The 19126-nt window shown below is 34.8% G+C and overlaps 1 protein-coding gene across 1 annotated transcript; it reads left to right on the forward strand.

The window, feature by feature from the left end:
- The first annotated feature begins 8719 nt into the window (after window positions 1-8719).
- On the forward strand, window positions 8720-18437 carry LOC112649077 (ER membrane protein complex subunit 8-like). Its single transcript, XM_035712329.2, has 2 exons — window positions 8720-8803; window positions 17769-18437. The coding sequence occupies exons 1-2, from the start codon at window positions 8720-8722 to the stop codon at window positions 18210-18212; spliced, it is 528 nt and encodes a 175-aa protein (XP_035568222.1). The 3' UTR covers window positions 18213-18437.
- The last annotated feature ends 689 nt before the right edge of the window (window positions 18438-19126 follow it).

The raw sequence follows: 19126 nt of genomic DNA on the forward strand, positions 1-19126 counted from the left end.
GGGTTCCTTTTTCTCCACGTTCTTGCCAGCACTCATTGTTTCTTGTGTTTTTGATTTTAATAATTCTGACAGATGTGAGTTGACATCTCACTGTGATTTTGATTTATATTTCCCTGATGATTTGAGGTCTTTGAGGGGGGCGGTGTCTTGGAATATTGTAAGATGGCAAATTATTTCCATTTTCTTTGGAGTATTATCAGGGAAACTCGGACATAGGAAATATTATTCTTTGCCAATACTTATCAAAATTCATTTAGAAAGTAATAGGAAGTGTTTTAAAAACCTGTAGTATATGCTAGAATAAATAATCCTAAAACATGTATGGAATTACAAAGACCAAGGCAGTCTTGAAAAAAAAGAACAAAACTGGAGGTATCACAATTGCAGATTTTAAGATATATTACAAAGCCATGGTAATCAAAACCATATGGCACTGGCACAAAAATAAACACCTAAGTCAATGGAAGAGACTAGAAAGAATTAATTCCATGATTATATGGTCAACTAAGCTTTAACAAAGGAGGAAAGAATATGCAAGGGAAAAAGATTGTCTCTTCAAAAAGTTGTTTTGGGAAAACTGGATAGCTACAAAAGAATGCAAAAGAATGAAACTGGAACATTTTTCACATCATACACAAAAATGAACTCAAAATGGATTAAGAACCTAAATGTGAGACCTGAAACCATAAAAATCCTAAAAGAAAACACAAACAGTAATATATTTTACATTATCCATAGTAGCTTATTTCTAGGTATGTCTCCTGAGGCAAGGGATATAAATGTAAAAGTAAACTGTTCTAAAAAATAAAAACCTTCTGCACAGCAAGGAAAACTGTCAACAAGACTAAAAGGCAATCTACTGAATGGTAGAAGATATTTACAAATGACATATCAAATAAAGGGTTAGTATCCAAGATATATAAAGAACTTATAAAACTCAATGCCAAAAGCTCCCCAAATAATCCAGTTAAAAATAGTTGGCAGACATGAACAGACATTTCTGCAAAGAAGACATACAGATGGCCAAAAGGCACATGAAAAGTTGTTCAACATCACTCATCATCAGGGAAATATAAATCAAAACCACCATGAGCTACTACTTCACGCCTGTCAGAATGAGTAAACCCAAAAACACAAGAAGCAAGTGTTGACAAGACTGTAGAGAAAAAGGAACCCTTGTGGACTGTTGGTGTGAATGCAAACAAGTAGACCTATTGCAGAAAACAGTAGAGGTTCCTCAAAGAATAAAAAACAGAAACATCCTATTATCTAGTAATTGCATTCCTGGGTGTTTACCTTAAGTATACAAAAATACTAATTCACAAGAATATTATCATTCCTACATTTATTACATCATTATTTACCATAGCCAAATTATGGAAGCAGCCCAAGTGTCCATCAACTGATGAGTGTTTAAAGAAGATATGGTGTGTGTGTGGGCATGTGTTCACACACACACACACACACACACACACACACACACACTGGAATATTACTCAGCCATAAACAGGAATGAAATCTTGCCATTTGCAACAAAACTTGGATAGATCTAGAGAGTACAGTGCTAAGTGGAATAAGTCAGGTAGAAAAAGACAAATGCCACATGATTTCACTAATGTGGAATTTAAGAAACAAAACAAATAAAGAAAGAAAAAAGAGACAAACCAAGAAACAGACTCTTGACTATAGAGAACAAACTGATGGTTACCTAGAGAGGAGGTAGGTGGGGGATGGGTGAAATAGGTAAAGGGGGTTAAGAGTACACTTATTATGATGAGAACTGAGTAACATATAGAATTGTTGAATCACTATATTGTATACTTGAAACTACTCTGACACTGTAAAAAGAACCTTATAAAATATCATTGTGATTTCCTTTGGAATGTGGCAGACCACAGTACCCATGATTAAGAGAAAAGCCCTTAATAGTAGCTTTCTTGTATTGACTGCTTACTATTTGCCTCCTCCTCTTTGAACCTAATGTGTTATTTAATTCTAACATGAAAACTATTTGATAGGTAAAATTGTTTTTAATTTTTCAGATTAAAACAACAATTGTGGTTTAGAAAAAAACTTTAGCTTGCTAATATACACTCAGTTTGTTTCGGATTTGGGTTTCAAACCCAAGTCCATCAATATTTAAGCACTTAAACACATTGCTTTAATTCTTCTCTATCTAAAGTCATCTACAGATTCCTTCTACCTACCCTATATTGTAGTCATACTTCTATCTACTCTCTTGCCTTCAGGACTTTGTAAGTACTTTTCCTCCCTAACTTTTGACTGGAAAAAGAAAAACTATTAGTGGCAGAACATATACGTAGACTATTTTTTTTTTGTGGAGAGCCTTCTCTTATTTCTCTGAAAGTGTTGGCTACTTGTGCTAATGCTGTCACAAAACATTATGAATTATTTCTTATCACACTCTAAAAATTATTTTTGTTATCTTCTGGATTGTAAACTCCTGAGATATAAGTGCCATATGCAACTTGTTCACTATCTTATCTCCAGGCACTAACAGTTTCGAAAGCATGGTAGGAACTTAAAAATATTAGCTGAGTGAGAGAGCTATATAAAATGTTGACATTCTTCATCATAGTTTGCAATTGTTAATGGCTTTCCTTTTAATGCTATAGAATGTGGGAGCATTTGCATGTGTTCTGTCTTTTTAGATTGAAAGTTCCATGGGGTCACCGATAAGACCATTTATATTTTTTATATCCTATCTGCAGAACTGGTGCAAAGTTTTGCATGTAAATGTGTTCAACAATTATTGTTGAGCAATCTGATGATGGAAATATTGAAGAGAAGTTATACATAAGACATGTCAAAATTAATGTCTCATGTAAATCCCTAAATTAATTCAGCATAAAATGGACAATGCTTCATGTTTTAAAGTGCTATTTTTAAAATGGGTTTGTTGAGTCATTAAAGAGCATGAATTTGGAATGAGATAAAGGAGCTATATGGTATAAAGGGAAAAGCACTCAGCATTAAGTTTCTTGGATATCAAGAAATGTGTGTTAAGCTCCAAATGTAACCAGATGTTAACTTGGAAAGGTCATTTCCCTTTACTGTCATTTTAATCTGATAGCCAAATACATGTTTGTAGACAAAACGTTTTCAGAATTTTACAGAAGCAAGTGGAAGGACATCTTCTTAGTACCAAAAATGCTTCATAAATGTTTTGAGATATAAATACTCTTAAATATGTATACTCTTAATTTGAAAAATGTAGTTCCTTTAATAAAGTCATAATTATTCATCAATTGGTAAAATATCTTAGCTGGTAGATTCAGTATATAAACATTAGCCTCTGTTGTAGGGAAATATGATAGGGATTTGAAGGAAGAAGTTCATAAATGAGATGAAAATACACCCTCTTTTCCTATTCAAGAGCCAAAGACAAATAGTTGTGCCTAGAACTGTTCAATCCTGGATTCTCCAAAGACAATTGTAAAGAAATCTTACCTATTTCAGGCCACTGTTTTTAAGTCACATTATGAACTGCACAATTAGTGCTGTATGACTGCTGATGAATAAATAATAGAGAGAGGAGAGAGAAGGTATATATGCATTTGTGTATGTGTATGTGATAGTAATTTGATCTATATCACATAGGTTTTCTTAGTAGGATTTACTTTGTCTAAGGGATAAAATATTTTGTTTAGCATGTTCATGATTTCTAGAGTAAAACGATTTATCCTACCATCTGGAGCTAAGAATAAGATAGCTCATTTGTTGAGTTACTGTTTCTAGAGTCAAAATCTCAAAATGATTGAAATAATTTTTGCATTTTGTGTGTTTCTTTTTAAGTTTATATGTATACTTATTTAAAACAAATCTGTTGAAAGACAATTTAATCTTTTGATAAAGATGTTACTTTCTACCTCTCCACCCCAACAACTGTTCTATGTTTCCTCTACTTCATAAAACATGAATAAATAGCATCCAAAACTATTTTTTTTATTTTTTAAAGGTTTTATTTATTTATTCATAGGACACACTCAGAGAGAGAGAGAGAGAGAGAGACAGGCTCCATGCAGGGAGCCTGACATGGGACTCGATCCCGGGTCTCCAGGATCATGCCCTGGGCTGAAGGCGGCGCTAAACCACTGAGCCTCCTGGGCTGCCCCAAAAAGATTTTTTAAATGTATATTACATATACATAACTATATAATATATAACAATAGCTATATTATCTCGAGTTATATATATTATTGTTATACATAATATAACAAATATGTTTATCTTTATATATTACATATAATAAATATTGGTATATATGATAATGATGTATATGATATTATATATTTTTATATAATCAGTGGGCAGATTAACTTCAGCTCTTTTTTATCCAAATTTATATATTCTTAATTAGCATGATTCAAATTGTTTCTAGTATCACACTTTTGTATCCATTGCACATCACCAAGCAAGTTCAAACATTCAAAATTGTAGAATTGGAAATACATTACATGTACCTACATTATTTAATAAACCAAAAAGTTTAAAATAAATAATTGAAGCCATTTAGTCATTTTCGCTCATAGAACAACAGTACTAATGCTAAAATCAGCAATACATTTCATTAGGTATTTCATATATTTTTCATCCAAAGAATATGCCTCAAATTTCCGTACAAAATTTTTTCACCAAGTGTACAAAATCATATTTTTTGAAAAGCTACTTGCTTTTCAAAGGTGTGTTACCTAAATAGTTAAAGCATACTGGCATTCATAATTAAATTATTTTCCCATTGATCATTTTTATTGCTTCATTTTACAATTTGTCTTATTATTTATAGGATTCAGTAATTAGCTTCCACTGCTTGATTGCATTATTTGGTAAACAATTTAACAAACTAGAGAACTAGAGCAATAAAATTAAGGTGATTTAGCAATAAAGCAATTCCCTGGATTTAGCTATAGAAAACTATGTTCTATAGATTTTTAACCAGGATTCTCTAATATGGGTCTGGGGCCTTACAGATTTAGATATGCCACTGTGAAATGCAAATCATGTAAAATAATGAGTTGATTTTGATTATGCATCTAAAGTTTTATTTTATTTTTTTATGAAAGACGCAGAGAGAGAGGCAGAGACAGGCAGAGGGAGAAGCAGGCTCCATGCAGGGAGCCCGATGTGGGACTTGATCCTGGGCCGAAGGCAGACGCTCAACCGCTAAGCCACCCAAGCATCCCAGCAATTTTCAAATAGATCTTCAAAGCAACTCACTTAGTTCTTGAACACTCAAATGTACTTTTAGAATTATTTCCCAGAATAATGTAGACAGAGTGTAAATCTAGGTAGATGATTATGAGAGTGAATAATGCTCAATGATTAAGATGGGATTTGTACATACTAAATAGTGGGGAACATCAGAGTAGCTTACTTGTTAATAAATAGTAAAGGACATTAAAATGTTATTCTAGTTATGTTTTAAATTCTACTTACATTAAATAATTTAAACTATATTCATTAAAAAGCTTACTGTTCATCTGATCATCCAACTTAAAGTATTCTAAAATTAAAATTATTAAAATATTCTAAAATATTTAACTGCACTTAAACCCTTACTAATAATTACAGTGTACACATAGGTATTCAGAATGGATAACATATTATGAATTTATCAATCTACCAAAATATACCAAATATAAATAGATACAAATCTTTATTATAGCCAGATAACTGATTACTGAGAAACCTAGGAACAGAAGTCGATTCAGAGAGAGTAAGTGTAAGGATATGTCTAGAGTTGTAATCTAATAAGAAGTGTTTTGTTTTTTTCTTGTCAGAAATTTATAATAGTTTCATAAGTGTCTAAATCTTATCAACATCACAATTAAAATCCTTATTATTTTGTTTAGTAATGCATTATCCTTGGCAAAATTGATCTTATTCACTGGGTATAGATGCAGTATAGGCCCCAAGGATCTAGTTATATAAATTAGTCCTTCTTAAAGATAATTTTACTTTAAAATTTACCTTTCTGACACATTTGGTACAAGTATTACATTGTATACATTTATTTTTCAGACTATGCCTTTTGTGTCTATAGTTTTTTATTGTATTTCTGTGTAAATAATCATTGTAATACATCTATATGCTGATTGACCCATAAAAATTGACATTCTCCAGGATTATGTGGTTTATAATCTTCTCATCCTATATGCTCTACTTCATTGCACCTTTTCTTTTCTGCTGTTTTATTTACTAGTTTTATGCTAATTACTGATAAATATCTATTTCCCATGGGCAAACTTTCCTAAAGATTCAGATATAATTGGTATCTTTTTTTGTTGTTGTTGGATAAGCAATGCAATGGACTGAATGTTTTCCTACAACGCTTATATGTTAAATGCCTAATCTGAATGTAATGGTATTTAAAGGTGGGCCTTTGAGAAGTAATTAGTTTGAGAGGTTGGAACCCTCATGAATGCGATCAGTCCCCTTATAAAAAGAGGCCATAAAGCAAGCTAGCTTTTTCTACCCTGCAAGGATACAGGAAAAAGATGGTGCTCTGTAAACTAGGAAGAGGGCACTTACTAATAAGAATCTGAGCATGCTGGCACCCTGAACTCAAACTTCCAGTCTCCAGAACTCTTAGAAACAAATGTATGTTGTTTAAGATATTCAGTCTTTGTAAATTTGTTATAGTAGCCCAAAATGGCTAAAATAGGCACTTAAAATGAGCAAAACAGCCATTCTGAACTCCCCAATTTGACATTATACTTCATGAGAACAAAGATCATACAATATTCATGTCTATAACCTACCAACTAGTACAACATATAATACCTGTAAGTACTGATAAATATTTATTGAACTGTGTTATATACTGTTCAGATTTGAGCTTCTCACACTGAGATTTTTTTTAAATGTAAACACATCCTGTATATTATGCCTTCTTTTTTTATGAAAACACATGAGGGTTTATTTACAAACTTGAGCTTGGGACCAAGTGTACCCGAAACAGCGAGGCAGGGACTTGGACCCCGATGTGGGTTCCAGCTTAGTTTTATGGGCTGGTCTAGGCATCCTACAGAAATGATGGAGGAATAGGCAAGCTCTGCAGCTTCAAATAAATATTTTTCAGCTCTTTTCCTCAAGTCTCCTTCTATAAAATAAATGATTGGATATATTATCACTAAAGTTTCTTTCAACACTGATATTCTTGGGTACAAACCAAATACTGTGGGGATTGCTAGGAAAGCTAATACTTGTATTGAACACTGAGGATTTGTTAACTTTTTTTTCCCTTAAATTTCTGTTTCATTTATAACAAGTTTATTTTTATGTACTCTATATATTATACACTCCATCCTTTAAAGTATTTAATTCAATTAATTGTAGTGTTTTCTTAGAGTTGAACATTTACCACAATCAAATTAGTACATATCTGTAACTGCTAAGAGAAACCCCTTACCCGGTAGCAATCACTCTTATTTCTCCCTAATCCTCCCAACCCCAGCCTTAGGAAACCACTAATCTACTTTCTGTTTCCATACATTTACATATATTTGACATATGATAAAAGTGGTATTATACATTTTGTGGTATTTTGCAACTGGCTTCTTTCACTTAGCATTAAGTTTTCAAGGTTCATCCATGTTGTAGCATGTCTGTACTTCATTTCTTTTCATTGCTGACTAATATTCTATTATATTAATAGACTACATTGCATTTTCCCACTCTCAGTTAATGGACATCAAGATTGTTTTTGTATAGACATATGTTTTCATTTCTCCTAGGTATATAACTAAGAGTGATATTGCTGAATCATATAGTTTAACTGTATAAAATTTCCAGAAACTACTAGACCAGACTGTTTTACAAAGTGCGTAGATAACTTTACATTCCCACTAACATCATATGAAGGTTCCATTGTTCCCTAATACTTGTCTTTTTCAACATAGCCATCCTAGCATGTGTTAAGTAGTATTATGGGTTTTTTATAAGGAATTTCTTGCTGACTAATGATGCTGAACATTTTTTAACACTTATCGGACATTTGTATTGCTCCTTTGGAGAAATGTCTATTCATGTCCTTTGCTTATTTTGTAGTTGAGTTATTAATATTTTTATTACAGTCTTCTGAATATCTTTTATATAATTTAAATATAAGTCCATTATCACACATGTGATTTGCAAAATTTTTGTTTATTTTGTGGAAATATACCCATTTCACATTCTTGATGATGTTCCTTGCAGCAAGGAGTGCTTTAATTGGTAAGTCCAATTTATTTATTGTTTTTACTTTGTTGTTAATGATCTAGTATCATATTTAAAGATTCATTGCGTAATCCAAGATCATGCAGAGCATGTTTCCTTCTAAGAATTTATATTTTTAGCCCTTACATTTATGCCTTTGATTAATTTTGAATTAATTATTTTATATGAGGTGAAGTAGACTTTCATCTGTGTTCTTTTACAGGTAAATATAGAGTTGTCTCATCACCATTTGTAATAGATTTTACAAAATGTTATGAAATTCTTTTCCCAATTGAGTAGCCTTGGCATTCTTTTGAAAAATAAATTGGTCACATTTGCTTATTCAAAGTGTCAAGTCTTGTGATCTATTATATAATATAGTGCCTAGAGCTAACAATACTGCATCGTATACTTAAATTTTCTTTGGGTAGATCTTATGTTAAATTTTCTTAACACACAGACTCATACACAGATAATAATAATAGTAATAATAATAATAGTAATGGAACAGGAGGAAACTTTAGGAGATAAGAGATATATCTATGACCCTGATGGTGATAACTTCATGAATTCTCAAACTCGTCAAGTAGCATACATTAAATATGTATGACTTTTTGTATGTCAATCATCTATCAGTAAAGTGATTGAAAACAAACTATAATAATTGGCCATAGGTACATGGTTTTATTTCTGGACTCTCATTTCCATTCCATGTATCTATATATCTATCCATATCCTATGAAAGAATCTGAGAACTACACTGTCTTGGTTAGTATTGTTTTGTAGTTAAGTTTTGAAATTGGGAAATGTGAATCTTTCAATGTTGTTCTTATTTTTCATGATTTTTTTCTAGTTTTGGCCCCTTGAATTTCCATATTAATTAAATGACAAATTTGTCAATTTCTGCAAAAAGTCTAACTGGGATTTTTATGTGAATTATATTGAATCCATAGATAAATTTGGGGGTATTGCCATGTTAACAGTATTAAATCTGCTGGTATATAAGCATGGGATATCTTTCCATTTATTTGGTTTCTTTAATTTTTTTCAACAATGTTTTATGGTTTTTGAGAAATGGGTTTTTTTTTTTTTTTTGAGAAATGGGTTTTAAACTTTTTTGTTAAGAACAGTCCTATTTTATTCCTCTGAAGCTATTGTAACCATTTTTTTCTAATTTTATTTGAGATTGTTTATTTCATGTGTTAGAAATACAGCTGATTTTTGTTTATTGTTTGTGTATCCTGAAAGCTTGCTAAACTTTTTATTAGCTCTAAGAATTTGGAGGGGATTTATTGAGATTTTATATACTAAGGAAAACCTCTCTGAAAATAGCTGAGGATTCTGGCTAAAATAGTGACAGGGAGATTCTAAACTCATCTCCTCTCATGGAGGAGATGTATACTCCTATGTAGACTCACACTGAGTCTACAGCTTTATATAGGATAATTCCCCCTATAAAAACCCAAAGGCTATCTAAGTGATGACTACACATTAAGCATATGAGAAGAAAACCACATCAAAATGGGTAGGTGAGGCTGGGACACAGTCTTGCCATAAGCCTCAACCCAGGTCTGATAACTCACAACTGGGGACTGGTGGAGAATCAAAACTCATAGCTTCTACTGAAGAGTAAGTGTTCAAACCCCATATCAGGTGCCCCTACCTTTAAGACATACACTTGAGAGACAAGCCCCCAAAATATTTAAAAATTAACAGGACTCACATCCTAAGACCTACAAAATGGTAGCAGTTTGAGAAATGCCTCTTAAGTGAGTCTTAAGTATGCTCAGACCCATCTACCCAGTGCTCAGCTCAGAGGCAGCCAATCATGACCAGACAGTAGGTGAAGGAGTCACTTGCTTATATTAAAACATAGGTTTGAGGGGCAAACATTTAATTTAATGCACATATTTAGGAGTCTGCCAGAACATTCTCTAAGGATGAAGACTAATAGGTGCTATCTTTGTACTCTCACTTTGTCATGCTCTAGAGCACCACTACCTCCCAGAAGGGAACATTTACACTCATCCAGTGACCCAATCTTTGTGGCTGTTACCTAGAGAATGTTGCTTGATCACCTGGCTATGAAGACTAGGGTAACTTGCGTTTTTGGTCTCATGAGGCTGTTAAATTCACTACCACCCAGTAAAGAGTTCATACCCTTGTCTAGTGCCCTGATTTTTGTGACTACCACCAGGAAACACCTCTACATTGCACTGCCTGATGGCCACGGGGTTTATGCTTATGGGCTCCATAAGACTGTAACTAACAGGGAAAGAGTTCTTAAACAGATACCACCCCCAGAGCATAACAAGAGACAATAGACCCTGGAACTTCCTCTTTCTGTAAAGGATATTAGTATATTATTAGTATTAGAATATTACTATTCTATATAATATATAGAATATACTATTCTATATAATATTAGAATATTAGTGTATTATTTTGACTGTCTGAGGGGCAGTCTTCTAATTAAACACACCTCCAGGAGCAGAGACCTTGAGGTCGGGTGCCTTGTGATCACCCTCTGCCATGCTCCAGAGAACTACTGTCTCTTAGAGCGAGCTTTATATGTGTGGTGCCCAATGTTTGTAGTGGACACTCCTTGGTCACCTGACTCTGGTGGTCAGAAGATCTTGCATCCCTGGGTCTCATAGGGCCATGATAATCAGAGGGAAGGCCCATGGAATGCTACCACTGCCAGAACACAAAACAAATAGTGGGCTGAGACACACTCCACTGTCCCTCAGTCTTTCTGTAAGGTAGGCCACTTTGTTCTGGAGAAATTGACTGAGAGGAAGACTTTAGGTTTGGCACACGTTTAGTGGCCTGTGGAGCTGCTCTCAAGAAATGTAAGCTGTGCTTGGTGCTCTTCTATCATGGTGCTCTTCCTCTGCCTTGCTTCAGTTCACCAGTATTTCCCATAAAGGAGCTTATGTATCCTATGGAGCTCAAATTTTTCTGAATGACATGCAGGGAATGCCACCACATTGCCTGGCTCTGGTGACCAGTGGGGCTTATGCTTGCAGTCCCTCAGGATTGTATATATTTGCATAGTTTTAAAAGCTGTTATCTGAGGTCCTGGCTTCTTATCAGCCTGAATTTAGGCGCTGAAATTCTCCTCTTTGGAACACTGAAAGATCTTGACATATCCTCAACTATTGAGAGCTACCAAAAATATAATATATTGTTTGGGCAAGGAAAGGGGTCTGAGAAATAAACAAGAGCAAAGGGAGGGCTGAATAGAAAGTTTCATTTTCTATACAAAACTACTCCTTCAAGACTGAAAGCAGTGGTTGTTTCATCTACAGTATAGAAACCAACACAAAGAAGCAAACAAACTGAAGAAACAGAAGAATATGTTCCAAATGGAAAGAACATGATAAAATCTCAGGAAAAAGTTGGAAAATGACAATGGGGTAGGAGGATCTGAGGCTTGCTGCTTCCCATGAAGACAACTAGATAACTAGCAAATCATCCTAAGTACCCCCGGAAATCGTCCTGAAGACTGGCAGAGAAAAATACACAACTAAAGGTACAGGAGAGACAACATTAAAAAATGTAGGAAGTATGAGGACACAGTTTGAGAGAGAAATAGATCATGGCTGCTGTTGGGGGGATAGGGAGTCACAGTCGCAGAGAAGGACAACAGACTGGCATACAGGGAAGCACATGGGGAAAATTAATCCTCATAGCAGTTGGCTTGGAAAGCATGAGGGAAGAATTTCATGATTTGTTACAATAAACAGGGCTGAAAGCCTGGAGTTTTAAAGGTCAGTAAACTTGGCTAGAATAAAGCCTGTAAGACATTGTGTTGCTTTTGGAGAGAAGGCAGGGAAACAGCCCCCCAGACATCCAGGGTGGAAACAGAAGTCTGTAGAGCGCCTGGGGCACATAGTTGAGAGGTTATTTGCTCATCTGGGAGCATTTTCCAGAGAGACAGCATACATGGAAAACCCCTTGAGGAATAGAATTGGCAGGTGCCATTTCTCTCCCCCAAACCTCAGTTTCAGAATAGGAACACTTGTGGGAACAAGCACTGTGCCTACTTGGCTACCTAACTTGCTTACATCAAGCCAAAACCCCCACACTCTGCCAGAACTTCCATTCATGATCACACTTGTCTCATTCCCAGCAAGGCAGGCCCTCTTCCTCAGAAGACCAGCCCAAACACCTGTTCACACCATGTGTCCTGACCCAGACATTTGGTGAATCCTCAGTTCCAGTGCCAGTGCCAACAGGTGTCATTCCAAAAACAGACAATAGCACAACTAATTAAAACCCACCACATTCAGGCCAGGAACCAAACACTGCCCCCAGTAGGCAAAGAAAGCCTATGCATTTTACTGGCCTGTGGGATAAAATGACCAGGATAAAACAGTAGAGAACACATAGCACACATTGGAGACATTCCTAGAAGTGCCAGGCCCTGGAGAACAAGGACACTACACAGCAGGGCACTATAGGAACTCTTAAGGCCACCTACCCTCGAGATGTATCTAACTCTCCTAACACAGAGAAACAGGCACAGAGACTTAGATAAAGTGAAAAGACAGAAACATTTGTCTCAAATGAAAGAAAAGGACATGGCAATGGTTGAAGATCTAAGCAATACAAATATAAGTACCATGCCTGATGGAGTATTTAAGGCAATGAGCATAAGGATACTAACTGGACTTGAGAAAAGAGTGAAGACATGAGTGAGATTCTTGACACAGAGATAAGGAATAACATATCAGGGATAATGGGCTTAATCAACAAAATGAGAAACTTACTTGATGGAATGAGCAGCAAGTGTGAGGAAGCAGAGAATGAATTACTGACCTAGAAGACACAATAATGGAAAGTCATCAAACTGGACAAAAGAGAAAAAAAAGAATTACACAAAATGATAATAGACCTAAGGAACTCAATGATATCATCAAATGTAATAACATTTCTATTATAGGATCACCAGAAGAGAAAAGGAGGCAGAACATTTATTTGAAGAAATAATAGCTGAAATCTCCCTTAATCTAGGGAAGGAAAATATATCCAGATCCAGGAGGCATAGAGAACCTCCATCAAAATCAATAAAAGCAGATGTACACCACAACATATTTTAATTAAATTTGCAAATATAGTGATAAAGAAAACATTTTAGGGACTTCTGAGTGGCTCAGTAGTTGAGCATCTGCCTTGGCTCAGGGCATGATCCTGGGGTCTGAGATCAAGTCTCATATTGGGCTCCCTGCAAGGAGCCTGCTTCTCCCTCTGCCTATATCTCTGCCTCTCTCTATGTGTCTCTCATGAATAAATAAATAAAATAATTAAAAAAAGAAAACAATTTAATTACAACAAGACAAAAGAAGACAGTAACTTACAAGAGAAAACCCATAAAGCTACCAGGCAATTTTTCAGCAGAAACTTTCCAAGCCAAAAAGGAGTGTCATAATCTTTTCAAATCCCTGAATGGGAAACATCTGCAGCCAAGAATACTTTATTCAGTAAGGCTATGATTCAAAATAGTAGCGATAAAACATTTCCCAAACAAACAAAAACTAAATAAATTCTGGACCACTGAGCCATCCTTGACAGAAATATTAAAGGGCTCTCTTTGAGTGGAAAGCAGAGACCAAAAGTAATAGCATGATGGTAGGAAACACAAAATAAGTTAAAATGAATATTTCTATTAAAAATGGTCAAAGATCTCATAAAATAAGGGGATGTAAAATATGACAACAAATACTTAAAACATGGGAAGGACAGGAGTAAAGAATAGTTTCAAACTTAAACAAGCATCAATTTAATATAGACTGCTATATGCAGGGAAGATTATATACAAACCTAATGGTAAATATATACCCAAAACTATTAATAAATATGCAAAGAATGAAGAGAAAGAAATAATTAAAGAAAATCAGCAAACCATGAAAGAAAGAAAGAATCAGAAAATCTTCAGAAACAATCACAAAACAAATAATAAAATGGCAATAAATATATATCTCTCAATAATTACTTTGAATGCAAGTGGACTAAATACTGCAAGCAAAAGATATAGGTGACAGAATGGATAAAAAATAAGATCAGAAGACTAATTTTAGGCTTAAAACGAGATTAAAAAACACTTTTGATGTAAATGGATTTAAAAAAAAGCCATAGTAGCAATACCTATAACAGACTAAGTAGACTTTAAAACAAAGAATATGACAAGAGTAAGGGAGGAATACCATGCAATAATAATTGTGGTAATCTATCAAAAATATATGCTAACAATGGTAAGTATTTATGTACCCAACACAGGAGCACCCAAACACAAAATGATATTAACAACAACAACAACAACAACAAAACCCCTAATAGATGATAATACAATAACATAGGACAATTAACACCCTATTTATATCAATGGACAGATCATCTAAACAGAAAATAAATAAGGAAACAATGGCAATGAATGACACACTGGAACAGATGTATTTAACAGATATTTTGAGAACACTTCATCCTAGAACAGCAAAATATACACTCCTTTCAAGTGCACACAGAACATTCTGTAGAAGAGATCAAACTTTTTTTAAGAAGAGATCACATATTAGGCCACAAAACCAAATTGAAGAAATTCAAGATCAAAGTCATACTATGCACAGTTTTTTTAAGTTTTTATTTAAATTCCAGTTACTTAACATAAAATGTAACACTAGTTTCAAATGTACGATATATTGTTACACTTCTATTATAACACCTGGTGCTCATCACAGCAAGTACTCTCCTTAATTCCCATTAACTATTTACCCATTCCCCCACCCATCTTCCTTATGGTAACCATCAATTTTCTCTCTATAGTTAAGGCTGGCATATTTTCTGACAATACTATCAAACTAGAAGTTGAGCACAAGAAATGATCAAGAAAGACCACAATTACATAGAGGTTAAGTAACATGCAACTAAACAATGAATGAGTCAACTTAGAAATAAGAGATGTAAAAGTACATAGATACACAAAAATGAAAACACAGTGGTCCAAATACTTTAGGATGCATCAAAAGTGGTTCTAAGATGGAAGTTTACAGCAATACAGGCTTATCTAAAAAAGCAAGAAAAATCTCAAATTAATAACCTAACCTTACACATAAAGGATCTAGAAAAAGAACAATAAGCAAAACATAAAACCAAAAGAAGTGAAATAATAAAGAATAGATTAGAATTAAATGATACAGAAACTAACACAAAAACAAAAACAATACAACATATCAATGAAACCAGGAGCTGTTTTTTTGAAAAAAAAATCAATAGAAGTGATAATCCTCTAGCCAGACTTATTAAGAAAAAGAGTAAGGACTCAAATAAATAAAATAAAAAATAAGAGAGGACAAATAACAATCAAAACCACAGAAATACACTTATAAGAGAATATCATGAAAACTATGTACCAACAAATTATAAACGTAGGAGAAACAGATAAATTCTGATAAACATATAAACTAGCAAACCAGAAAAAGGAACAATTACAAAATTTGAACAGATCAATAACAAGCAAATAAATTGAATTAGTACTTAGAAAACTCTTAACAAAATTCTAGGACCAGATGACTTCATAGGTGAAGTCTACCAAGCATTTGAAGAAGACTGAATGCCTATTCTTTTCAAACTATTCCAAAAAAATAGAAATGGAACTAAAACTTCCAAATTAATTCTATGAGGCCAGAATTACCCTGATACCAAAACTGTATAAAGACACCACTAAATAAGAGGACTACAGGTCAATATCCCTGACAAACATAGATATAGAAATTCTCAATACAATACTAGCAAACTGAATTCAACAATACATTAAAAAATCATTCACCATGGTCCAGTGGGATTTTATCTTGGGTTGCAGGTGTGGTTTAATATTTGCAATTCAATCAATGTGATATATCACAACAATGGAAAGATTAAGAAACATGCGACCATTCCAATAGATACAGAAAAAGCATTTGACAAAATACAACATCTTTCCAACAAAGTAAGTTTCGAAGGAATATATCTCAACATAATAAAGATTGTATATGATAAACCCACAGCTAACATCATCCTCAAAGGAGAAAGACTGAGATCTTCCCCCCTAAGGTCAGAAACAAGACATGGATGTCCACTCTCACCACGTCTATTCAACACAGTAGTGGAAGTCCTATCCACAGCAATTAGGCAACAAAGAAGTAAAAGACCTCCAAATTGGTAAGGAAGAAATAAAACATTCATTATTTGTAGATGACCTGATACTATATAGAAAACCCTAAGGATTCCATAAACTGCTGGAACTAATATATGAATTCAGTAAAGTCACAGGATACAAAATAAATGTAAAGAAATGCCCTATATGTTCTTGCTTCACCGCTGTTCTACATTACACAGGTTTGTTGTGTTTGTTTTGTTTTTTTTTTTTTTTTTTTTTTAATTTTTTTTTAATTTTATTTATTTATGATAGTCACATAGAGAGAGAGAGAGAGAGAGAGAGGCAGAGACATAGGCAGAGGGAGAAGCAGGCTCCATGCACCGGGAGCCCGACGTGGGATTCGATCCGGGGTCTCCAGGATCGCGCCCTGGGCCAAAGGCAGGCGCCAAACCGCTGCGCCACCCAGGGATCCCTTGTTTTGTTTTTTAAAGAAATTAAGTGGTAGCTAGTCTCTAAAAATACAATGTTTCAGTCTACCACAGTGAACCAATAGAAATGTAATCAGGGATTTTTAAAAAAGAAAAAAAAAACTTATACAGCTTTTCCAAGTTGATTCTTTCAAAATTCGTGTGTATTTAAAATAAGTGGTAATGTACTTGAATGCATTTTTTATGACAATGATTCAGTAATGGTAATTTTACTATTAAAGAAAGTGAAAGGTTTAGTTTTGTTAGCCGTGGCTCAGCATGTAGCTGTCCGGTGTTTCTCACCTAAGGGCAAAAGAAAATGATAGTAATAATGGTGGCAGTTGTGTTTTATTTTTGCACGTGTGCTAAGCATAGGCTTGAAGAGGCGGGTAGGCAGGTAAATAAATGTACTTCCTAAATTTGGAGATAATTCTCCTTCCGTAGGTTTGTTATGCTTGACTGTGTCCGTGTTCTTCCAGTGATGATTTTACAGTTCCTGATCAGTTTACTCACGGGGAATTAAAATGTCATGTTTTCCAACTGTAACTTCCCTCATTGAATAATACTGCTAGATGATATACTAACTGCAAACTGCACTAACCCTTAAGCCAGTTCTGTTATGCTCTGATTTGAACTCTCCTCACCACACTTATTAAAAAGCACTGACAGTTTCCCACTAAAAAAAAAAAAAAAAAAAAAAAAAAAGTAGCTCATTTTATTTTTTTTTTAATATAAAAAATGGGACTGGGGAGACAGGGACACATGTAGGGGATGGCAGGGTCCCTCCTGGCCTCAGGCCTCTGTCTCCCCATCCTGCAGAGGGAGAGACGGTCAGAGGAAGAGGCTGAGGGGTACGAAGATTCCCAGCCTGGGGCCTGCCCCTGAGGCTCCAGGCTACCCAGAGTCGGCGGCCGGGCCCTCTTTAATTCTCTGCTCCCTGCCCTGAGCCGGAGGCAGCACGGAGTCCCGGGGAGGTGGCCCTCACGCTGATTGATTCATGGTGCAAAGATAATAGCTATGTGATTGCTGGTTATTATCAAGCTAATGAACGAGTCAAGGATGCCAGTCTGAACCGGGTCGCAGAAAAGGTGGCCTCCAGAATCACCGAGGGCTTCAGCGATACTGCTCTCATCATGGTAGACAACACTAAGTTTACGATGGACTGCGTGGTGCCTACAATCCATGTGTACGAACCCCATGAAAACAGATGGCGGTGCAGGGACCCACACTATAATTACTGTGAAGACTGGCCAGAGGCCCAGAGGATCTCAGCGTCACTCTTGGACAGCCGGTCCTACGAAACACTTGTGGATTTCGACAACCACCTGGATGACATTCGGAATGACTGGACAAACCCAGAGATCAATAAAGCCGTTCTACACCTGTGCTAGGGAGGGATTTTAGTGACTGGTCTTTGGGCATTTCTACTACAGTGAAGAAGAAAGCTATTTTTAAATGTAAATAAGATCTCTCCTAGCCTGTGTGGAAAGCTGACAGTTTTTGGAGGTGGCATATGCCCTGACAAAGGGCAGAATGTCCATCAGCCATCTTTTAATGCAGAGTCTCTAGAAGAGGTGCAGACCTTCCCATCTGACCGGCCCTGTGGAGTCCTGCCCAATTGTATGTTGCTCTAATCCTCCAAATCAAAGCTGTTTCTGCTTGTCTGAGATCATTCCTATTAAGGAGTTTTAACTAAAAAAAAAAAAGTCAGTAATATATTGTATGCAACAGTAAAAATGTTAAACCTACATAGAAACCTACATAGAAGCATAGATTCCTATATATGTCATGTCCTATAAATGTTCTATACACCAATAATGAAGCAGCAGAAAGAAATTAAGGAATTAATCCCATTTATAATTGCACCAAAACAACAATAAAATACCTAGGAATAAACTTAACCAAAGATGTGAATGACCTGTATCCTGAAAATTATAAAATAGTGATGAAAGAAATTGACACACAAAAAAGGAGACTTCTTATGTCAAGGATTAGAAAAACAAATTAGAAAAACAAAATTGTTTAAACAATTTTAACAAATTGTTAAAATGTTTTACTACCCAAATCAAACTACTCATTTAATATAATCTCTATCAAAATACAAACAACATTTTTCACAGAACTAGGATAAAAAATTCTAAATTTTGTATGGAATGGCAAAAGAACCCAAATAGCTAAAGCAAAACAAGCAAAGCTGGGGAAATCACAATTCTGGACTTCAAGTTATCTTACAAAGGTATAGTAATCAAAACAATATGGTACTGGCATAAAAATAGACACATAGATCAATGGAACTCACTGAAAC

The sequence above is a fragment of the Canis lupus genome, chromosome X (genome assembly GCF_003254725.2).
Source record: "Canis lupus dingo isolate Sandy chromosome X, ASM325472v2, whole genome shotgun sequence".
Classification (NCBI taxonomy): domain Eukaryota; kingdom Metazoa; phylum Chordata; class Mammalia; order Carnivora; family Canidae; genus Canis; species Canis lupus.